The following is a 24,832-nucleotide window of genomic DNA, read 5'->3' on the forward strand; positions in this document are numbered from 1 at the left end:
AGGGAAGGTGTTGATAGTTCACGCTCAACATCATGTGATCACGTGTGCATAGCATCATCATGTGATCATATGTGCATAGCACTAACCCAATAGAGTGCTATAAAGGAAAGGGTTAGATCCCCTAACCCTAACCCTAGATCGGTTTGTATATATTCTATTTTTTCAACTAAATGTAGTGTACAGTTAGTCATTTGTGGTGTGCTCTCTAGCTGTGCCCTCTCTCCTCATCTCCACTCTTCTCCTCTCCCCTCTTCATATTTTGTTACCCCGTCCTCATGAGTTGGACCATAGTGAGTTGGAACGTGCACGGGCTCCATGACCGTGCTCATAGTCAACCACAATACATGATCCTTTGGCAAGAGCTGCAGAGGGCAGTGGGAGGGCGGGCAATGGAAATCTTTTTGATTCAGAAGCATATGTTCTCAACATCACACATTAGACAACGACACCACCTCCTCCCGAGGAGAGGTCTAAAGGTGTGGCCCCCTACAGTAGGACGGAGCGAGGGGTCTGCATCTCGGTCTCACAGACAGTGGCTCCAAAGGTTTATGGTTAGGAACGGGCAGTTTGGATGGGAGTTAGAATGGGAGAGTCCATGATTGGGATCCTAAACGTATTTGCCTCAACGTGCATACATTAGCGTCCGGCCTTTTGGAGGAGGTTGACAAAGTATCTTTCGGATGTAGACTCCTGGATCATTGGAGGAGACTTCAACAACTTGGAGTTTGGGGAGGATAAGCAAGGTGGTGCCTCTTTCTCTGAGATGCCCACTACACGGAGCACTTGGGAGCAATTCATCTTCATGATCAGTGGGCAGAGACCCGTGGCAAGAGCTAGAGTTCAGTAGGATATCTGGTAGCCTCCTCTCCTCTTTCGGACAAAGGAGACATGATGGATTGCTTGAGAGGCTAGACCAATTCTACGTTACGGACTGGGCACTACACAGAGGCGGCTCTACTGAGATTTTGGTAGGCACCACGATGTCATACCACTCTCTAGCAGTACTCTACTTAGAGCAGCCCCACGGAGGTCTTCCCTAAAAGGAGGTCCGCGTTCTAGAGGACCTCTTGCAAGATGGGGAGATTCAACAGGTCATGGTAGAGATTTGGCAGTAGTCAGAGATGGCACCTTGTGAGGGCTGGGCTTTGTGGGTGGCTGATGTGATCCAAAAGAGCAGTGAGGTGTTGCAAGCTCATGCCCTTAGATGGAGGAGGGCTCTTCAGGAGTGCGAGCGGGCACTGCAGAAAGACCTTGCCTCCATAGAGAGGCTCAAGGAGAAGGACCTAGGATCCCAATGGCTTAGTGGCAGATTTTAGCTTAAGGACATGGAGATTCGACAGGCTGAGTTATCCTATCACTCCTCCAGGGCTCGGAGGGTACTGCAGGGGGACAAGATGACAAAGCAGTTCTTTTAGACTACTGGGCCCCGATCGACAGGCACACACTTGCAACGTCTAGGGGATCCACAAGGCATCATGCACACTGATCCACAGGAGATTTCACACCTGACTAGAGGTTTCTACAACCGCTCTTTCAGATGGAGAGGATGACTCTAGCTTGTCTTTTGACCCTTGAGTTAGTTTGGGACCATGTTCTGACGATAGTCTCGTTGGATTTGTGCAGGAATCTGCAAGAGCCCTCAAGGATCTCTTGACCCAAAAGTGTCCTGGCGAGGATGGCTTGACTTTGGCCTTCTTTCGAAACTTCTAGGAGATCATCTCCACCCCTTTCCGCCTAGCCTGCACAAGATTTTTGACACGGGCTCTTGAAAGGGGGAGATAGGTAAGACATCTGGTAGTGCAGACCGATCACTGTGCTTGATATTGCATACAAGATCCTCACCAAGGTCTTGAGTTTGCGGTTATGGCCCCATCTTACTGACATCATCCATGACACATAGACTGGGTTCGTTCAGGAGCACACCATCCTAGACAACATCTTCACGTTCTGGGAGGCAGTGGATTGGTCCAGGGAGGAGTCACAGCCGTTGGCCATCCTTCTCTTGGATTTTGAGAAGGCTTATGATAGGGTGGAGTGGTCTTTCTTGGAGGGTACTATGCGGAGATTGGGTTTTTTAGACATGGATCAGAGGAGTTTCTACGCTTTATGCGGGGAGCTCTAGTCAGATGCTTATCGGTGGACACATAGGCGAGGCCTTTCCTCTCTCTCACTCGGTCCGCTAGGGTTGTCCCCTCGCTCCCTTCTTCTTCTTGTTTGTGGCGGAGGCTTTGGGCTACTACTTGAGATCGTAGGTGGCGGGCCTCATAGGGTTGAAGATCCCAATCAGACAACAGAAGGAGCTGCTAGACTCTAAGTTTGGAGATGACACGGCCTTGTACGTAGAGGGCACCGTAGCAAGCTTGGAGAGAGTCAAGGGAGCCCTGGCTAGCTACTGTGAGGCCTTGGGTGTGCGGATCAACTGGACAAAATCCATAGGCTTCTTCACATGCTCTGAGGAGACACATAAGATTCGAGAGTGGAGGAGCGACTTTGGCTTCCATTGGATATTGCGGGGCCAGACAATAAGATACCTCGGATGCCAGGTGGGTATTGATATTACAATAGAGCAGTAGATCGCCTCGGTCCTTGAGAGTGTTTAGCGCAAGCTTCTCTATTGAAGCTCGACCAAACTCTCCCTAGCGGGCCGTGCCTTAGTGGCAAACCAAATCCTTCTTGCCACAACTTGGTATATCGCCTCCTTCTGGTGTTTTCACAGAGGGTGCATTCGGCAGGTCTGACGGTTTGTTTGAAACTTCCTTTGGAAAGGATCGGATGGCACAAGGAATACTAGAGCCTGAGTCGATTGGCAGACGGTGATCATGTCGTAGGCATTGGGAGGCTTTGGTATCATTGATCCGGAGATGCAGAGCACAGCCTTGTTCGACAAGTTGGTATATTATATATATATGTATATGTATATGTATACGTGGGTGTGCATGTGTGTGTGTATGTTGTATATACATACATAATATTATATATAATATATAATATGATGTAAATATATAATATATAATATATTATAGATAATATATAATATAATATATTATATATATATATATATATACAAATATATATAGGGGAGAGAGAGAGAGAGAGAGAGAGAGAGAGAGAGAGAGAGTTTTTAATATATATTATAATATCATATTATATTATTTAATATTTATACTCTTATATATATTATATAATATATATACTCTTATATAAAATATATAATATACTATAATATATAATATTTTATATATCATATATAGTAAATTATATTGTATTATTTATTACTCTCTCTCTGTGTATATTTCTTATTATATATATATATATATATATATATATAAAACTAAATAAATATATAGAATAAGAAATATAGAGAGAGAGAGACAAGCGAGAGACTAGAGGAGAAAGAGTGAGATGATAGAGAGAGGGGGGAGGAGAGAGAGGGCACACACACACACACACACACACACACACACATGCATGCATGTATGTGTGTGTGTGTGCATATATATATATGTGTGTGTGTGTGTGTGTTGGGGGGGGACCATTGTTACATGCATATGTATATATGTGCGTATATGCACATATATGTTCATATGTACATGTACATATCTAAATACTCATCGAGGGGATATGTACATGTACATATATGTTCATATGTACATGTACATATCTAAATACTCATCGAGGGGATGTCCAAAAGAGCACAATGATACAAAACAAATTTTAATAGCCTCCACATCAATGCAAAAATATACAATAGATCCACAAAGAGATCCCCTAATAAAATAAATTGTGTTTGTTGAGTATATAGAGCAGAGACATGGGATTCAAAAAGATACAACAAATCTACATAGAGCTTTAATAAATTGAATTGAGTTTCTTGAGTAAATTGGGCATAGAGCAAAGGCAAGCAGTCAAAGGGTTATGCAAATTGAAATTTTATTTCTTCACATTTTAAGATCCCACCTTGAGACCCAGGGGAGGGGGTCTCTACCTACTCATACACAGGCCCATTGAATAAAATCCACCTTGTTTTATGGATACATTGTGGCAACGGTCCTCTTTGTGTGTAAGGAAAGTTCAAATTCTTTGATAGATTGCCAAGTCGCTCGAGATATGGCTGAAGACTTTTGCGAATGCCCCATCTGTGAACTTAGACTTCCTGTGGGAACTCTTGAGAGGTCAGTGTTTGTCCTTCACGATTGGAAATTGCATCACAAATCGAATAAGTTGACTTGAATGATATGATTCGGTGCAGACACGTCAATACTCATTTGGACGAAGCCCAATGTGCGAAGGATTATGCCCTTGCCTGCGAAATAGCCTCTACATCTCATTCATCATCGCAGGTTTTGGCTTATATCCCTCAATTGACTGGGCTTTGAACGCTATTTTCTAGGCGTTTGTCGATGCAAAGGGTGTGGACGAAATGGAGCTCATTTTATTGAATAAGTCGAACTATTAAACCGGTGAACCAAAATTTTTGTCTATTTGCACAACGACATAAGCACCTTCAAGGAATATGATCGCTAGATTTGTTATGGCAGAGAGATATTTACTATGTTTTGGAAGGTTATGGCAGAGAGATATTTACTATGTTTATTTTCAAGGAGACGAGACGTGGGATCTCAATCACTTGACATTGTAAGAATAAATAGTTTAAAAAGCGACCAAATATTTGTTTTGCTAGTTACTGGTAGAAAATTGGTTGTTCAAGGACTTGCAATTGCGGTTTACAAAAAAAAGGAGAAGTCTCGTAGCAAGAAGGGCTATTTATGCTTTCATAGCATCAAATAGTTTCTTTGCTTTTGTTAATCGTTTTTTGATGTCAATATGATCTTAAGTCTATCTATTGCTTTGATATCTGTTGTTGCTTTTGTTGTTGACTCTCTCTCTCTCTCTCTCTCTCTCTTCTGTCTGTCTGTCTCTCTCTCAGAGTCTGGTTAGCTGACCTGACGTGGTCTGGTTGGGTTAACCCGACCCTCATTCCTGTCCCCAAACCAGCCTGGTAGTTGGCCCCAACTGTGGGCTCTTACCAGGCCTAAATCAGCCGTAAACCCAGCCACAATGAGGCCCAACTGTTCAGCCTCTAACCCTGGCATTGTGCCTGGGCTAGACCTTCACCTAACCTGCAGAAATGTACTGAGAAAGGACACAAATACTACTCACTCTGGGTGGGCACACCCACATAGAAGCCCCTCTGTCCCTAACTAACAGAGAAAAGATGACTAATGTCATAATTTTCATTTTTCAAGGCATCAAGGTATGCCTCTGCCATTAGGACAGCTGAAGAGGTACTTTTATTGGCCTCAAATTCACAAAGATGTTTCCTATTTGTGAAAAGGTTAACCATTCAAAATCGCAAGGGTTACTACAGCCCTTACTTATTCTAGAGGCACCATGGGAACACTTGCTATGGATTTTGTTACAGGGTTCCCAGAGTCACCTGAAGGTCATATATGATCTAGACAATCCTTGATAGATTTAGCAAGCAAGTGCACTTTCTTCCTTGCAAAAAGATTCTGAAGCTGATCTTTGTTCATCACGATACTCCGAAGACTATTGTTTATGATCGAGACAACAAGTTCAATATCAACTTTTGGCAGATACCATTTACGTCTTCTTTTTATCCAGAGACCTATGCCCATGATCATACAGGCCGGTTATTCATCTTGAGCAAGGTGATATCACTTATTATGGTTGATCACACCATGCATGCCATCTTCAGTATGGTCATACCACTTGCCAGGTGTTATGTTTCTATCATTGGTTATGCCATCTTTAATATGGCTAGGGCACCTTCATAAAGACTATGCCATCTTTTATACACTGATGGCTCTTTAATTGGTCTTTGCTGCCACTTGATGTGGTGTTTAGCCAGCCACTTTCAATGACAGGATTTGCAAGCTGGTGCATGAAGTGGACTTAGAAATGGTATGAAGACTACACCTATATCATATCATAGATTATCAACGTCTCATCTAGTTGTGGTTTGCTCACTGGATTGGGAGGTCTATTCAGTGATGAACTACGAGTACCAAGTCTGTGGTGAGATCTTTTGGTATCACAGTGTCAACGATTTAAGCAAGTCTTGCAAGAAACTCTAATTGAACTCATTTAGGAACTGTCTCTTATTGGCAGGAATATTATTTTCCTTTTTCTTCTTATCCTTCTCCCGAACATAGATCGTAATGCATAGTACTTTGCCGGTAGTTGCAAGAGGACTGCATCTAATAGTGCCACGGCTGCCCTGAGAGCACATTCATGTTTGCGATTTATCCAATTAGGAATTTTATGTGGTCGTGGTACCCCTTGATATGAACTCGCAGCTTGCTGCCCACATGTGTAAGTACCTTAAGTGAAGAATCTTGAAAAGCTCATGTTGGTTTCTTCCACAATTAGGATATAGAACTGTACATAATGCTGACATGAGGTTCAGAGAGAGAATGTTGCATGAGCCATTAGGGAACAAGAACAAGGGTGTCTTGTGTCAAATATGTCTTGAGATTTGAAGATCAAATTCTCAAGGGAATCCTCTTCTTCTTGACCTTCCGTCACAATCTGGACCTTAGCTGTCCCCTCATCCGCTGCTGGTTATCTTGGCGGAGTTATGGTTCCATCACATTGTATGCACAAACCACACTTCCTTCTTATACTTTTGGATTGTTTGATAATCGATGTCTTTTGGAATGGAGTTGAGGTATTGTGGTGGTTTGATTTAGGACCTCCTTGGTTAGGATTTTGTCCTAAACCTTGATCTGAAGATAACCCGTGTCCATGTTATTCGAATTTGTCTCTCTTCATCCAAAACTTGGTCTATCTTCCCCCCTCGTGCCAATTTTTTTTTTCTCAATCCTCAAAGCTAAGGAATGAGATCCTTGAGTTCTTTTACATTGATGCACTCAACTCACCCTATATACTTCTAAACAACCCATTAAAGTACTTACGAGCATACTCATCTCTACTCCTAGATTGAGAAATTGTACCTTTAAAAGAGTTGTCCAAAAGCGATCTGTGTACTCTTGAACAATCTCTCTAGCTTTTTGTCTAGGCTGTCTTATTCCATCAAGATCTCTGTGTGTGTGTGTGTGTGTAATGAGAGCGGGCGAGCAGAGGGGATACCCAGGGAGAGTTGTATCTGCACATTGTGTGAGCGCCATGAGGTGGAGTTAGAGGAGCACTTTTTCTGCCGTTGCCCTGTCTACTGTGGACGGATTCGAGGGCCTTTTCAGAGACGGATTCGAGGGCCTCTCCAGACTCCTATACCTAGATCAGAGATGCCTGGCAACTTTTGTTCACGCGGTAGTTTAGCATAAAGATCGTCTCATCAGGTTGAGGAGACGGGAGCATGGGATTGTGCGTGGCCCATCACAGAGTTCTTCCAAGCAAAGCAGGTTGCTGCCCCAGACACGGTTAGCAGGAGAGGCAGAGACCTGAGACTGAGACGCAGCACACCTGACAAAGGACAGGCATACAGATCACACTTACTGACACCTGGGGTACAGTTGACCGAGGTTACAGTGGCGCTCGTCAGACGTCGGGTAGCGGCCAGGAGGGCACAACGGGTTACTGATCTAGTGGTTGAATAGAAGACGTCAGTGCCACTTTATTGTGGATTGACATATTTTATGTTGATGGTTGGGCATTAGATAGAGGTGGCTCTAGTTGCATTTCTCCAGGGGTTTCCACCTCGGATCACTTTCCTATGGTTTCTTAGCCTCATTCTTGTTTGTATGCAAAAGAGGGCCTTATAGAGGCGGTGTTATCAAACTATTTCAACAGTTTGGAAAGCCTATTCCTTGAGGACATTGAGTCAGATTTTCAGACATTGAGTCTTTTCTGCAAGACATTGAGTCAGATTTGCATACATTGGGTCACATTTGCAAAAATTTCAGCAAAATTTGGGGCTTTCTGCATTTGCCCTCTTTTTGGCCTATTTGCCCTCATTAAATTTGGGGCTTTTGCTAGATTTTCTGTTTTTGCAGTGAACATTGCTTAGTCACATTTGGGTCAGATCTGCATTTGCCCTTTTGATTTGGGTCGGAAATTTGCAGATATTTGCTGTCATTTTTGGATAGCTAGCTTTTTTGCAGTGATACAAAAGAGGCTTTATCACCTTGATCATCACTCAACTGCACTTTCTATTGAAGCATTTGCAATTTCAGATTCACAGCTTGCTGAAACTCATCTTTGGCATGAGAGAATGGGTCATCTCAATTATAGAGCTCTTGCAAAGCTACATTCACAGCAGATGCCAAATGATGTACCTCAAACTCACACAGTTTCCAAACATGTGTGTGAGGGTCGTCTTTTGGGTAAGATGCATCGGTTTCCTTTTGAAAAGAATTGTCCAAAACTCTCACAAAGGAAATTGCAGCTAGTACACAGTGATGTTTGTGGCCCAATGAGGACAAATGCCATTGGGGGGTACAAATATTTTATGACTCTCATTGATGATTTCACAAGATATTGCTGGGTATATCCTTTAAAAGCCAAATCTGAAGTTTTCTTATGCTTTCAGAGGTGGCTGAATATGGTTGAGAATGAATCACGATGCAAGCTTGTCACCCTCAACACAGATAGGGGTGGAGAGTATATGTCTAAAGAGTTTAATGCATTTTTGTCTTCACGGGGCATTATTCACTCATGCACTACTCCTTACACTCAGCAGAATCCTGTTTCTGAAAGGAAAAACAGGTCCACAATGGAGATGGCCAGATGCATGCTTAAGGCCAAGTCTTGCCCAATAAATTTTTGCTTGATGCAGTGATGTGTGCCAACTATGTGCTGAATAGATCACCTACACGGGCATTGAAGACTGTTACACCTTATGAAGCATGGAAAGGCAGGAAGTCTTCACTTTCACACATGAGAGTTTTTGGGTCTCTTGCATATGCTCATGTGCCATCTCAGCTGAGACATAAGTTTGATGATAAGGCAATCAAATGCATATTTATTGGTTACAGCCAGGAGAGCAGAGGGTATCGGTTATATCAACCAAATACTGGGAAGATTATCGTCAGTAGAGATGTAATCTTTGCTGAACATTCAGCCTCTCCTCTTGTGGACTGCAAAGCTAAGCCAGATGTTGACATGTTTGATGCCTTTGAATCTTGGTTACCTCTGCCATCCTTAGAAGAGGACTTTGACCAGCAACATGAGCCTCCTGCAGGCCCTCCACCAAGCAATAATCAGCCACTACTCCATGCTGATTTGCAGGTTTCTCTTCCAGCACAAAATGATCCCACTATTCATGATGGAGTCATTGAAGAAAGAGCTGTCAATAGATAGCAAAGGCAAGTTCCCAGATGGCTTCTTGATACATTGAGGGACAGCAAACAAGATCAGCCTTTTGCTGCCTGGACAAGATCAGGAAATAGATAGACGCATGGTCACTTTCTTGAATTTGCACTTCTTGCTACAGCTTGCAATGAAGAGCCCTTGTGCCATAAAGATGCTTTTGACAGCAAAGAGTGGATGGATGCAATGAGAGCTGAGTTACAATCCATTGCAAAAAATGACACATGGGAATTAGTAGATCTCCCTCTCGGCAAGCATGCCATTGGTACCTGGTGGGTCTACAAATTAAAAAGGAAATTTGATGGCAGCATAGATCGATACAAAGCCCCTCTTGTTGCAAAAGGGTATGCCCAACAACAAGGCATTGACTTTGAGGAGACATTTGCTCCCACATCCAGGATTACTACGATTAGATGTGTCATTGCTATTGCAGCCCATCATCATTGGCAAGTGCACTAACTTGACATCAAGACTGCTTTTCTTCATGGGGATCTGCAGGAAGAAGTATATGTCACACAACCTCCTGGCTTTGAGGTTGTTAATTCTGAAAATAAGGTATGCCGGCTTCGAAAAGCCCTTTATGGTTTGAAGCAGGCACCCAGGGCATGGTATGCCAAAATTCATGCACACTTACTATCCCTTGGTTTTCAGAATAGTCCCACAGAACCCACTCTTTATGTCCGTGGGAGTGGATCTGATTTTTTAGTGTTGATTTTATACGTGGATGATATGCTCATCACGGGCCCAGATACTCAGCAAATTGCAGCTTTCAAGGCTGATTTGCAACAGATTTTTGACATGTCAGACATGGGACAGCTCCATTATTATATGGGCATTCAGTTTGCTCATGTTGAGGGGGGTATCATGATGTCACAGTCCAAGTATATTGGACAGCTCCTTGATCGTTTTCAGTTCGAAGATTGCAAGCCAATCTTTACTCCAGTAGACCCTGGCTTCAAATTCTCAGCTCATGATGGGAGCCCACCATGTGATATCACTCTTTATCAGCAGGCTGTTGGATGCCTTATTTATTTATGTCACACCAGACCTGACTTGCAGTATGCAGTATCTCAGCTCAGCAGATTCATGCACATGCCTAGTTCACAGCATTGGCAGGCAGTGAAGAGAGTCTTCAGATATCTCAGAGGCACTCAGGATTTAGCCCTCTTCTATGGTGATCAGGGTTCACTTACCATGCATGCTTACACGGATAGTGACTGGGCAGGATGTTCCGACACCAGAGTGTCACATACTGGCAATTGTTTTTTGCTTGGCAATTCATGTATCTCTTGGCTCAGCAAGAAGCAACCAACAGTTGCCACATCTAGCTGTGAGGTTGAGTACAGGGCAGCTTTCACCGCTACAGTAGAGTGTGTTGGCTTCGACAGTTACTTACAGATCTTGGTATTCGCCAGACATCCTCCACTATTGTCTACATTGACAGCCAGAGTGCTTTGGCCATTGCGCGTAACCCAGTGTTTCATGCGCGTACCAAGCATATTGAAGTTTACTATCATTATGTTCCGGAGCGGTTGTCAGCAGGAGACATAGAGTTGTCCTATCTTCCCACAGAGGACAACATAGCAGATATGTTTACAAAGGCACTTCCTCGTCCCAAGTTTGAAGTCTTTTGACATGCTTTACACTTGGTTCCCTTTGTTACATGATCTGACATCCCTTGTACATTCATAGGTGGCTATATCCTTTTGGATGAACATGTGCCACCATGACCAGAAAATACCAGGTATTTTGAGACGTTTCCAGAATACTTCAGCCCATCCCATGGAGGGGGGTTTGTAGGCCATCTCCTGGTGGTTCTAGTGATGCCCTATAGGCCATGGTATGTGCCTTGTAGGCATAAATATAGGCTTGTAGGACACTTAGTCCTATGTGACACCTAGGACACTTAGTCCTAGGTCTAGGTACTTGTACCTCGTACTTCTTCTTTTCCCATTATCCTAGTTTTGATGTGATGGCAGACTCTATCAACTCTTTTGCACCTTGATCTCTCTCTATCATCTAACGATCCTACACTTTGATGGCCATTTGGTTGAGCATGTAGTGGTCTTTCTGGACAGCCTCTTCCAAGAGGACTATTTTCCTCAAGGAGTGCAGATCTCGGAGCCCTTGATAGGTTTGAGGTGGCGTTTTCAGCCTCAACCTTGGAGCTTTGTTGGCTCTTCTTGATGAGCAGATTGTATGACCCACTGAGGGTGTTTTGTTTTTCATGCTATACATGATGTACTCTTGCCATGAGTTTTTGCTCTTGGGGCTTTTTTCCTACTTATTAGAAGTCTTTTCATTAAGAAAAAGAATTCATACATGGGGTAGTCTTTAAGGTGTTTTGAACACGCATGTGCGCCGTTGTGGATGTGCATGCATGTTGTCCAGCATTCTCGTCCTCATTTTTAATTTAATTTGCTCGGATATGTTGTAACTTATGAAGTTACATCTTTCAGCCTTTCACCTCTTTAAGAAGCTGTTGTTTTCCTGGCTCTAACGTTTTATGTGCAAAGATGCTACTTGTTCAAAGGTGAAAAATTAAATTCAATAGCTAGGATTTAGCATGCTATCCTTATAAATAAAATCGACTCTATTGTGTGAAAATTTTAGTCTAGTACATTTTTGTAACCTCAAACTAACAACATCTTTTTGTTCCGAAGGAGGTTGAGACATGGAACCACTCTACTGTCACATGCACAGAATGTTCTAACGAGGTTCCCTTGGAAGATTGGGCTAGTCATTGTGTGATGCATGAGGTAGGTTATTTTGCTTCATCATTCATGGTTTATTTATGGAATAACTCGATAAGATAGCTATAGGATTGGTGAATTGAGGTTAGTTTGATAGAAAGTTGGTAATCTTTGTTTCCTATTGGAGATAATAATGAGAGCAGATTGAATAAGCCAACTAAGATGAGGGAAGAACTAGAGAAATGTGTAGTTGGTATTTGTTTCCATGTTATTGCTTCAAGTTGCATGGATTTTGTACGGTAGCAGCTACCTCTCTAGCTCAAGCTACCTTTTCGTAATTCTTCAAAAGCAACACAACAACCAACTCACATACTTGAAGGAATCCTCACCAACGAATCGCTCTCTTAGCTTGAGAGAACCAAACAAACTCTTGACCTTGGATCCCATTTGCCATGCCTTTTTTGCCACCTACCACCATGGGAGCTTCACACAAAACAGTTGTTTGTTGCTTCTTTAGCCATCTTCATGTTAGAGTTGAGCATCTCCTGATGGGTAGGGTAGAGAGTGAGGCCCTTGTTTGTGGGTGTTCCCGCCCCTAGTGAGGATAATATAGGATAGGGATGGGTGCATACCTAGGCCAGGTTGGCATAGGCCCTGGCTGTTCCGGTGCCCTGGAAGGCCTGCATACCTAGGTGGATCTGACCTGCATTGTTTGGGGCACTTCAGGGCTCTTGCAGCCTGTTTATGTGCCACGTGGCTGCCCCTTCAAAGGCGCCCTGGTTAGGCTAGCATAGGGGGGCCTGTGTGGCCACCCTTTGGGGCAGCAGACCCGGACCTGCTGGTCGGGTTACCAGGCCCCAGCAATGGGGTGGCTGGCAGAGATGGGCCGACGGGCGGCCACCTAGGCTGCTTGGCAGCCCCTTATATGGCTGCTTGTCAGCCCCTCATATGGTAGAAGGGGGTCGGCCCCATGGAGCAGGTAGGTCACCTAGGCTGCTTGGCAGCCCCTTATATGGCTGCTTGTTAGCCCGTCATATGGCAGGAGGGGGTTGACCCCATGGAGCAGGTAGGTCGGCCCTTTTAGGGTAGGTGGTTGGCTCATCATGTCAGCCAACTAAGGGAGGGGAAAGGCTATTTATAGGCCTCCCCCTCACTGTTGGGCGCTGATGACATCAGTGGGGATGTCATAGTAGCTAGTCCCTGCTATGCGTGGAGTTTATGGTTTTCAATCTTATGAGTGACTATCGTGAGATTGAAACTGCACTATGTGCTGTATTTTTAGAGGATGAGTTTAGGCATGTTCCTGGATGCATCTAGATATATGCTTCTGCCGTATTAGCATACATGCAAATTTCACCTCGTGAAGTTTTTGTCATGTTGCGGCTTGCTGCATTGCTCTATCAGCTAGATGGTTTAAGCATTGCTAGGATGCTCGTTTGGGAGAGACTGAAATGAAATCATATAGTCTTCACAAGCAGTTGTAGCTTGAATGAAGAGAATGTGGACAATTTTTCAATTAGCCTTCTCCTTTAGTGCTAGCCTTTGTCATGGCTGAGTTTGCCCTTCACATCTGGAGTGTTGACAGAAACTCAGTATGAAGACTTTTGTATACATGGATGCTCAAGTATGTGTGGGTGTGCGATTTGTATATGTGAGAGCGTGTGTTTATACTATGGTCTACGCCTACTGTTGGGCGCTGATGACATCAGTGGGGATGTCATTGTAGCTAGTCCCTGCTATGCGTGGAGTTTATGGCTCTCAATTATATGAATGACTATCGTGAGATTGAAACTGCATTATGTTTTGCATTTTTAGAGGATGAGTTTGGGCATGTTCCCGGATTCCTCTCTCTCTATATATATCATCATTGGAGGTTTTGCCCGTCAGATCAAAGGGCTTTTCCCTGAGATCCCTTGCAGTCTCTCTCCTTATTTTCTAGTTCAGTTTGTGTGGTATGGTTTGCTCTCTCCTTTTGGTCAGTTCCCGCTGCACTCGCACATGCGTATTAGAGCCTAAGGTTGGCTAGGGACCCGAGACGTGGAGGGAGCCTGGAGCCACTGGCCAGCAAACTGCGTGGAGTATTAGGGATGCTGTTGGGAGGTGCTTTGTTGTGGAGTGTGGGGAGGTGTGGACTGTTCAGGTGTCTAGGAAGGTGCGTAGTCTTTGAAGGGTGTTTTCAGATTCGAAAGGAGGTGTTTTCGAGGGACGGGACAGCAAAGTTGTGAAGGTACCTAGGCCACAAGCCTCTTCATTATCTTCTCCAGCCCTCTCCTGCCTTTCTCCGTCAATCCCCTTCTCTACTATCTTTCCCATCCACCATCTCTTCTCAGTTTAACTCTCTCTTCACTTCGACATGGGTACCTTGGCTGAGATGGCGGAGAGTAAGGTGAAAATTCCCGTATTACTGGACCGTTAATTGGATGGACTCAATTACGGTGTGTGGCGAGTTATGATGGAGTCCGTCTTGCAGTCATATGATTTAGCGGACTTCATATTGGTGGGGGTTGTCAAGCCTGATCCCCTTGCAAAAAGTCTAGGGATCTTGCAGGAGGAGGCATAGACCATGTCTCAGCTTTGGGACTGAGTCAATGTGAGGGCAGGGTCTTTCATTTTTCTAAATTGTACTCCTCAAGTAATTAATCATGTAATTAAACTGCGATGGTGGCCAAAAGTATCTGGGAGCGTTTAGCATCCTTGTACAAGAGAACCTCTCCCATGAAGAGGGTCTCTTTGGAAGTTCAGATGAGGTTGTTGGATCCCACAAAGTCTTCATCGATGTGGGAGCACCTCAATACGTGTTATAGGAGCTTCAGCAAGAGATTTTCCATGCAGGGATGCAGAGATCATCTGAGGACATGGCCATAACATTGCTGTCCCACTTGTCTCCCAGTACTCTGTGTTTTATTCGTCCTTGATAAGTAGTGGAAGGATGAATACATTGATCTGGGAGGAATTGGTACCCATGGTCCTCGACTAGGAGGAGGGATTTCTGAGTCCTTCCCAGGACAGTCGCTCGGAGGCTTTGGCAGCTGAGCAGAAGGGAAGGAGTAAGCTGACAGATGCAAAAAGAGAAGCCCTAAATGCTTCACGTACTTGTAATCGTTGGTGCCAGAAAGGTCACTATTGGCGGCTGTGTTCCCAGAGGAAATGTGAGAGGACTAATGAGCAGAAAGAAGCAGATTCTGCTTGCTTGCAGGGCGTATCAGGGTCATACGCATGGGCTAGGAGGGCTGCTGTCCAGGGCAGATCAGGCCAGGCCTGGTTGGCATAGATCTTGGCTGGTCCAGTACACTAGAGGGCCTGCGTACCTAGGTGGATTTGAGGCAGATCTGACCTGCCTCGTTCTGGACTCCGCATCCTGTTAATGTGCCGCGTGGCAGCCCCTTTAGAGGTGCCCTGGTTAGGCCAGAATAGGGGGGCCTGTGTGGCCACCCTTTGGGGTAGCAGACCTGCTGGTTGGGTTACCAGGCCCCAGAGTGGGGTGGCTGGCAGAGGTGGGCTGACTTGCTGGTCGGCCACCTAGGCTGCTTTGCAGCCCCTTATATGGCTGCTTATCAGCCCCTCATATGGTAGGAGGGGGTTGGCCCCATGGAGCAGGTAGGTCGGCCTTTAAGGGCAGGTGGTCAGCTAGTCATATCAATCAACTAGGGGATATAGCCCCCCCCTCTCAATGTTGTATCATCACATCATTGGAGGTTTTGCCCAGTAGATCAGAGGGCTTTTCCCTGAGATCCCTTGCAGTCTCTCCTTCAGTTTGTGTGGTGTGGTTTGCTCTCTCTTTTCTGTTGAGTTTCCACTGCACTATCACACTTGACCCTTCACGTCATTTGATCAACAGATGGTTTCTTTCATTATTACCCTGGTTCAATATGAATAGGCCACAACCATAGTCCCTAGCATAGTTAATGCATGTACCAACCTTGCAAATGTCTAGTCTTCTTCCATCCAAGTCCATAACCTTAATAAATAAGCTTTGACCATTGTTGTAATTATTTAATCTCGAAAATACCGACCCATAAGACCAACATAGGACTTCACATGCAAAATCCATACTGACCCATAAAACCAACATAGGCTTACAACAAATCATGTGCTATGACTTCTCTATATACTTTCGTCAATTGGTTCTTCCAAGGTTATCTGGCCTCTTGGCTAGAACATCACATTTCTCCCCCTAGGTCCCTTTAGGTGTTATGTCCGAAGTTAACTTGGTTAGCTTGATACAAGAAAACGAGTTTTCTCCTAGACTTTACGTCGAATCACGGGTGCAGGCACGTAGAATCACCTCCCAGCTGATCTCAGTGGTAGTAAGTTCTCTCATCTGAAAATTCTTACGTTGAAGCTCTTGCTTACTAAATTTCCACCAAGCCCCAAAATTCCCTAGATGGATCTAGTATGCCACATGTCTTCATTCTAGGGTCCCTCCTTAATGCATCATTTACCCCTCTCTTGGGATATCATTAAAACCATTTGCCCCTTGGCACATTTCATGCATTTAGGACCCTTAGCCTTAGATCCGCCTAGTCTAGTGCCATATCACCCTCACCAAGGACCTTGACCTTGATTCCTTTTTGATCATTTACATGAAGCCCAAACAAATATAATACAAACATTGATTCTTTAAAGGAATATGTCGACTGACCCTTCCGAGATCATGTTGCCTCGACTTGAGCGTAACATTCCTTCCCTCTTCAGGCATCAGCATCCTCGATGATAACGTCTGGGAACACTCTCCATAACTGGTATACGGATTCCCAGGTATCTTTTGATAGAGGTAGACCATGCCATGCAACCAACACCGTGGGTATCTTCCGATTGCGTACTTGCATTGTTCCTCGGTCCAGGATTCCTGTTGGTTTGCGTCTTGCATTATCCTCTATCTCCTGAAATAAAACAACACCCTCGATTAGTGAGTCACCGGTATGCAAAAATTTCTTTAAATGAGAAACATGAAACACTGGGTGCACCTTACAACCCTGTGGCAATTCTAATTTATAGGCTACCTTGCCTATTCTTTTTAGAATTAACCATGGCCCACAATATGGAGGTGATAATTTAACACACTCTCCTGCAGTCAAAGAGTGCGAAGGAACTTTGAGAAAAACTTTTTCTCCTTCCTTAAATTCTCTAGCGGATCGGTTTTCATCGGCATACGCCTTAGCTCTATCCATAGCTTGGCGGATGTTAGCTCTCGCAAGTGCTAGCATCTCCCGCATCTGAACCACAAAGTTCGTGGCACTAGGCACTTTATGAGGTATTCCAACTATAGTTGGATTCGTTGGTCTATAACCATAGTTCAGCTCAAAAGGACTGAACTCTGTAGAGGAATGTTTTCTATCATTGTAGGCAAATTCTAACAATGGCAATCACTTGTCCCATGTATGTTGCCTCAATGACACATATGCTCTAAGCATATCCTCTAAAATTTGGTTGATTCTTTCCGTTTGACCATCGGTTTCTGGATGATCCCCACTACTCATTCCCAACTCAATCCTTAGTGTTTTAAATACCGCAATCCAAAAATGACCGGTAAATTTGACATCTCTGTGTGACACTATAGATTTGGGTAATCCATGCAAACGAAATATATGTCTAATAAACAAATCCGCCACTTGCGGGGCACTAACAGACTCTCTAGTTGGAATGAAGTGAGCCATCTTGGTAAGACGATCAACCACCACAAGGATAGAATTATATCCACCTTGTGTCGTAGGCAGACGTACAATAAAGTCCATGGAAATGCTCTCCCACCTACCTAGTGGTATCTCCAAGGGCTGTAAAAGTCCGGGTGGCTTCACCCGTTCTATCTTACTTACTTGACATGAAAAACAACGTGTCACATATTCATGAATATGCTTTTTTTTTTTTTTTCCAAGAAAGAGACTTCTATTAAGTAAGAGAAAAAACCCGCGAGAGCAAGCTCAAAGCGGAATACATCATGAAATCATGAGGATAAATAAAAAGCCCCCTCAGAGTGAGGTGGAAAGCAAATGAATATGCTTTTTCATCTTTGGCCAAAAGAAATCTCGTCTCACGAGATCATATGTCTTCTCGACTTCTGGATGTCCTGCACATGGGCTATCATGGCATTGTTGAATGACTCTCTGCCTGAGATCATTCTGATTAGGTACTACTATCTTGCCATTTCTTTTCAGCATACCATCCCTTATGGCATATCTTGCATAAGTTTGGCCTTTTCTGGATGCCAGGTCATCCTTTCTCCCGGGTTTGAACACATGAGCCTTAGGCCAAAGGCTCTAGACGAACTCGTCCACCTTTTGAGTTTCTCTAATACCGTGAAACTCAAATTATGCATTTTTTTTTTCCGAAAAAACAATGCTGATTATATTACTTCGAAAAAAAGATACATAAAAGTCAGTTTTGCAGCTGACGGGGCTGCATTCACAAATCGGACGCAGCCCTAAGTGGAAACAAAAAGCTCTCTCTCACGGAGGGATCAGGCAGGTGTGGATAAACAGCCAGAGAGGCGGTGAGTAGCGCCACTGAAGGCCCTGAGAAGTATGCTCGAAGAAGAGGCCCTGCGTATCCCAATCTCGGAGGAAGTGTCTCCGCTTCTCCCGGCCAGCCCGGGAATCCCCTTGGATCTGGTCCCACTGGCCTCTGAGCGTGTGGATAATCTCGCACCAGATGTCGGCCATGACCTGGGCAGTTGAAAGAGAGGTACCACCGATGATCTGCGCGCAGCGCGAAGTCCAAATGTGCCATCCGACGATGCTGCTAATAATCTCCCAGACTGGCTGCCTCACCTGAGAACCTGTGTCTGCCTCTGCCAAGTGCTGCAGGATGCCCTCAAGCGGCCCCCAAGTCCCCTGTGTGATAAGGAACATAGGGTCCTGCGGACTTGCCTCGAACAATTGATGATAGCCAGGTGTGGTGCTGCACTAGCAGAACGCGCCCCAGGTGATCAAACCTAACTCCAGAGCAGCGCGAGTAAGGATCCCGAAGGCCCACCTCCACATGTCCTGGGCGCGAGTGCAGCTCCACAGGCAGTGCTTTGGTGACCCCTCGTCCTCATGACAAATCTGACAAAGTCCATCCTGACCAATCTGCCGCAACCAACTCCCCACTGGAAGACCCTTGTGGGCGAGTAGCCAAAGGAAGTAGGAAATCTTCCGCGGCCGCCATCTCTCCCACAAGGCCTGCAAAAATAGCCTGGAAATACCTTGAGAATACCAACTGGGCCGCTGGGTGGGCGGTCGACTCTGCATCCTCCCGAGAACTCTCCTGCCCAGTTTCATGCTGTAAGCGAAGAAAGGGGTCGGCCCCTGGCCTGCCACAACCTCTGGCCATCTCCACTCACCTGGGTCCCAATCAAGCTTTGATAGGGCCCGCCCCTCCCAAAGCCAGAGGCGCCATAACTGCAGTTGATCCTGCTTTATACTAGGATCGATCCGCCAAACCTTTCCCACGAGACCTACGACACGAACCCTCTGCCACGAGAGAAGGGGGTCGATGAGCACACCCTCTCTCCTGAGTCGGCCATCCCCCAAAACCGCGAAGAAGGATACAGAGGTGTCGTCCAGCCGGCCTGCCACCACCAGTGGGATGCCACGGGGGGTGAACTGTCCAAGCCAACGGGCATCACCAGGCATGAGGATCTGAGTCTCGGGTGGAACCAACCAACCGGCAGGAATCGCTCCATCTATCTCTGTGCGTCTCGCCTGAGCTCCACGGACACCTCCGGCTGCGGCTGCTAGAGCAACGGTCTCCAAATGTCTGTAAGTGTCCCTCCAAACTCGAAGGGATCGGGCTGGCCCCCCCATCCAGCCGTCCCACGAGATATGAGACCTCTCCCCCAGCTGAAGGCCCAAGGTATCTCTGACCTGATCGTTCTAGATGAGCGGCTGGCGGTCGATCTCCTCCTGACTGCTAGGAGGGGACTGGAGGAGACTGAGACGGAGTCGCCTCCAAACTGTGAGAAGGCTACGAATGAGCGGGGAGTGGGGGTGAGTAAGCGGTGCAGAGGTGAAGATCCATCGGAGGGACGGTAGCCACTCTCCACCTCGGCGCGGGACGCAAGAACTGATCCCTTGCTGAAGTAACATCTTCCACGTTTGCCCCCCCGGGGTCAAACCGCGGATAACTAACTTGCCCAGCAGGGCCTGACTCAGAAGCTCCGGATCAATGACCCCCAAGCCACCCTCAGCGTGCGGAAGAATGATTGTCTGCCAGGCTACCCTGGCTCTGGTAACTCTGAGACCATCCCTCCTGTCGATCTCCTCCCTTCCGGATGAGGCAAATCAATCCCGAAGAGAGGCTCTCTGGCATATGACCACTGCTGAAAATCCTCTGGAGGGCTGCTAGGAGGGGCTGATGGATCTGATCCCAGAAAGATGTGAAGAAAGGTCTAGAAAGCCCATCCTCCCCAGGGCATTTCTGCCCGTCGATGGCCATCAAGGCCTCCTGCATCTCGACAGTGGTGAAAGGTGCCATCAGCGTCGCCTGCATGCTGGGCTGAACAAGGGTCGGAGTGTGCCTCCACACCTCCTCGCGGGAACGTCTAGTGCGGGGGGCAAGCTGCTCCTGCTGAAGCCAGCCCCAAGACCTCTTCCTGGTCCGTAATGATGTGCCCCTCCGCTGTCCTAAGACTCCGGAGCTGGTCACCTGCTGCCCTCTGGCCATGCGTCCTGAAGAACTCTTTGCTCATCCGGTCGCCCTTCCGAGCCCAGTAGGAGAGAGAGGCATGATAAGAAAACTCTGAGCGACGTTGGAGAGTCTCCTCAAGAAGGGCTCTGGCTCAAAGGGCCTGGATCCGAAGCTCCTCCGAACCCGGAGCTGCCTGCTGGAGCCACTGAATGGAGGCGAGGTCCCTACGAAGAGCTCTCTCTCTGCCCCACCACTCCTGGCGAACCTGAAGGGCTGCGAGGTGGCAAATCTGGCTAGACTCTTGTAGAGCCTGCGCCACCGACTCTACCAGATCCACGCACCCGTCCCAATCTCTGTCCCAAAGGCTACTGATACTACTGCGCATCTCCTCCCTAGAGAAGATGGAGTTAGGAATCCTGCACGAACGGGGAGGAAGGGACTGAGCTGCCGAGTCTAGTGATAAGAGCACTGGCGCGTGGTCGGAGAGCGTCGTCCCTGGCACTACACCCACCTGACCACCTCTGCTGATGGCCCAATCACTGATAAAAAATTTGTCCAATCTCTTCAGAAGTCTGCCCCCTTCCCTGCAGAAGCCCCATGAGAAGTCCAAGCTCCCGTGCCATCGGCGGAAAGTGCACGGCCTGGGATCAACGTACCATGGCCAAAAACTACTTGGGCAACTGACTCCAAACGGAAGTGCAAACACCGCCACTCCTCCCCTGTGCATCGATCGAGGGCTCCCAATAAGTGTGCGAGCGTCCAGGGAGGATCTTCCCGCAGCTACGGGTATGGGCCACTGAAAGCTTATGCTCCTGGAGCAGGAGTATATCCAATCGACCAATCACTGCTGGTTGAAGTTCCTGTCTCAAGATGAGCTTCCTAGGACCACGGGTGCCAGAAGAATGAAACCCGTTCACGTTCCAGGAGACAAGGTGTAAGCTTATGATGAGGACTGGTAGGCTGCGAACAACTGTCTGCTCGCGGCCGAGGTCGAGGAAGAGGCTGGTAGTTCGGAATAAAGTCGCTGACGCTTCTGTGAGGGTTTGGAGGGGGAGGCGGGGTCATCCTGCCCGTTCTTCAAAACTTTTAATAAAGGCGTGAGGCCTTTGGTGCCATGGACAAACGCTTTCTCGAGCCAACTCGAGATCTCTGAAGTAGTCATCCCGTAAAAGGCGCGAAGTTTCTGTGGTGTCCATGCTCTGACATCCTGGGGGAGGGGCCACGATAGAGGGGGGCCTGAGGATCACAATCAGTCTGAAACGCTTGGCGGCGCATCGCCACCGCAGGCGCACGTCACCCTCGGACCACTGAGTCTTGAGAAGCTGTCCACCCATCGGGCCTATCCAGGAGCAGATCTGAGCGTGCGTCTGCTCTCTGAGAGCCTCCCAGACCGAGTCGTCTGTCCAAATCTCGGTGCCGTTGCTGAGAAAAGTGAAGGCAAAGCTGGGGCCATCCCTCGGGGCCAAGGCTGCGATCTTCCCATCCGCCCCTTTACGGAGCAGGAAGATACTGATGTCGAGGCAAGCTGGGAAGGTCCCGAGGTCGGCCACGTCCGAGTAATCCCAGGGACCGGATCTGTAGAAGTCGCGAGGAAGCTCTCTCTCCTGGAGCTGAGGCCCGCCAGAATGTGCAACTGAGGGGGCCGGGCTAGCTGACAAGGAAGGCTGCTCCAGGGGTGGTGCAGTCTCGGGGTGTCCTGCCTGGGGTGAGGGAGGGGAAGGAGGCTGTGGAGTAGGCGACACCGACTCCACGGAAGCAACTAGCGGGGGGGGCGGAGGTGGGAGAGTGGGGGCTTCACGCGGCTGAGAAACCACCGGTGAAGCTGACACTGCGGAAGAGCTGAGAGAGGCGGGGGAGGAGGGATGGGACTGGGGCTGGGACTGGGGCTGAAGAGGAAGAGGCGGGGGCTGAAGAGGAAGAGGCGGGGGTTGATGCTGCGGGTCGGAAGAAGGAGACTGTGGTTGGGGTAGGGGTTGGGGCTGGGTGGGGGGGAGCTGGGGATCGGGAGAGAGGGGGACTTGAGGCTGCGGAGGGCGGGCTACAGCCGAAGAAGAAGCTCTCCCTAGACCCTGGGGCGGCTGCCTGTCAGGTCTCTGAGGCGCTGTTGCCGGCTGGGTAACCTTTGCCTCCTTGCCTTTGTCAGAAGGCTTCTTATTCTTTCCTCTTTTCCTTCTGACCTCGGTCCAGCCGCCAGCCACCTCTGGACCGGACTCCGGCTACCTCTGCTCTTCCTGACGTGGCTGCCTGGAGGGAGGGGGAGGGGGTTGCGGGGCTGGAGAAGCGCGGACAAGCAGCAGCCAAGTGCCCAAAGCCATGACACCTCAGGCACTGGCCAGGCTGACCTGTGACTACCATGCTCTGAGTAATGCTGCCAGCATCTGTCACAATCTCAATCACTGCAGGGAGGGACGCAGGATCTGCCACGGCCACACGGACTCTGGGAGCTCCTGCCGCAGCGACCGCGTCGACAAAAGTGTCGTGCATCACCCAGCCAAAGTGGGAACCCAGGTCCCTGACTATCGGCCGCAACTCAGCAGCAAGGCCTGGAAATACTAGCGTCACTGGATGGCGAGGTATGCGGAAACGAGCATCAAAGTCCGCTGCGCTGAATCCTCGGTACCAAGGGACTATCATGATGATCTTTCCATCCACCGATGTGGGGGAACCAGCAATCAGGTTGCTCGCAGCTTTCGCAGTGGAGAGTTTAAGCCAGAAGATGCCCCTTCCCATAAGGGCCACCTCCTCGATGTGGCTATCCTCTAGCATAAGCGTGGATTAAAGCCAATCCCTAATGGCTGGTCTGGAGGGGGAGTGTCCAATGACTTTGCCATAGACTGAAGTGTGGGCAAAGTCATTGGCAACCTGTTGTACCTGGGACGATTGTTGCTCTGTCAAGATCACGCGGTAGGCTTTTGGAGAGGGGGGGTCCGGCTGGGCCTCCGGTTTCGGGCAGGGAGCCGCCATACCGCCAAGACAAACTGCGAGAACTCCGATGAGGAAGAGGCTGCCACCAAAAAGGGGAAGGAGTTAGACGAGGGTGGAGCCTGGGTGTCGATGAGGAATCGGCGAGCGAGGCGAGAGCGTGGCGAGGGCGAGGGCGAAGGCGAAGAGAGGCGTGGGCGAAGGCGGGGGCGAAGGCGAATGCGAGGGCGAGGCGAAGGCGGGGGTGAGGGGCGAAGGCGAGTGCGGAGGCAAGGGCGTGGAAAGAGTGGAGGGCCGAGGCGAGGGCGTGGCGAGGTGAAGGAAGGGGCGGTGGCGAGGCTGGCGAGGTGAGGGCGAGGTGAGGCGGGCGAGGCGGGCGAGGCGAGGCGGTGAGGCGGGCGAGGTGAGGCAGGCGAGGCGAGGCGAGGGCGGGCGAGGCGGGTGAGGCGGCCGAAGCGAGGGCGCAGGCGAGGTGAGGGGAGGGCGCGAGGCGAGGCGAGGGGAGGGCGCAAGGCGAGGCGAGGGCGGGCGAGGCGAGGCCGCAGGCGAGGCGGGCGAGGGGAGTAGGGAGGTAGGCTATGGCGAGGGAAGGAGGGCTCGCAGGAGCAATATCGGGGTACCATAACACTCAAATTATGCATAATGCGTGACAACGCATCAACAACTTTATTATCCTTCCCTCATCTTAAATATTCAAGTCTTACCATACACAGTATAGTTTTCTTTTTATTTACATAAAGACTGGCTTTCCTCAAAGTACTGAACACTATTCTTAAGTGTTCATGATGTGCTCAGTAATACTTTTACTGAATACCAGAATATCATCAATAAAGTGTACTACAAACTTTTCGATATACGGACGTAGTAAATCTTTCATAAGCATGACGAATGTAGCTGGAGCATTGGTAAGTCAAAAGGGCATTACCAAAAACTCATAATGTCCAAACCTGCTTCTAAAAGCGGTTTTATGCACATCCTCGGCTCTAATACAGATCTGATGGTAGCCACATTTAAGATCTATCTTACTGAAAATTACGGCCCTATGTAATGCATCTAGCAAATCATCGATCCGAGCCATCGGATACCTGTGCTTAATAGTGATATTATTCAATGCTCTGTAATCTATACAGAGGCGAAAAGTATCGTCTTTCTTCTTCTTTAATATCACTGGCGAAGCAAAAGGTGAGAAACTTGGTTGAATATGTCCCAACTTGAGGTATTCTTCCAGTTGTCTTCGCACCTCCGCCTCTTCAGTAAAACTCACCCTATAGGGAGGTCTATTTACAGGTTCTGCCCCCGGGATTAGTTCAATCTTATGC

At 47.6% G+C, this 24,832-nt stretch overlaps 1 protein-coding gene across 1 annotated transcript in view; it reads left to right on the forward strand.

Moving 5' to 3' along the window:
• Positions 1-3,963: 3,963 nt before the first annotated feature.
• Positions 3,964-24,832, forward strand: part of LOC147882854 (Peptidase C78, ubiquitin fold modifier-specific peptidase 1/ 2) — a 63,964-nt gene continuing 43,095 nt past the window's right edge. The window contains exons 1-3 of the mRNA XM_087400623.1: positions 3,964-4,172; positions 4,250-4,340; positions 11,955-12,050. Coding sequence (XP_087256749.1) covers positions 4,108-4,172; positions 4,250-4,340; positions 11,955-12,050 — 252 coding nt within the window. The 5' untranslated portion in view covers positions 3,964-4,107. The remainder of the gene's footprint in view (positions 4,173-4,249; positions 4,341-11,954; positions 12,051-24,832) is intronic.

The sequence above is a fragment of the Dipteris shenzhenensis genome, chromosome 29 (assembly GCF_047967505.1).
Source record: "Dipteris shenzhenensis isolate YYH24624 ecotype China chromosome 29, Dip_SZ_1.0, whole genome shotgun sequence".
Lineage (NCBI taxonomy): Eukaryota > Viridiplantae > Streptophyta > Polypodiopsida > Gleicheniales > Dipteridaceae > Dipteris > Dipteris shenzhenensis.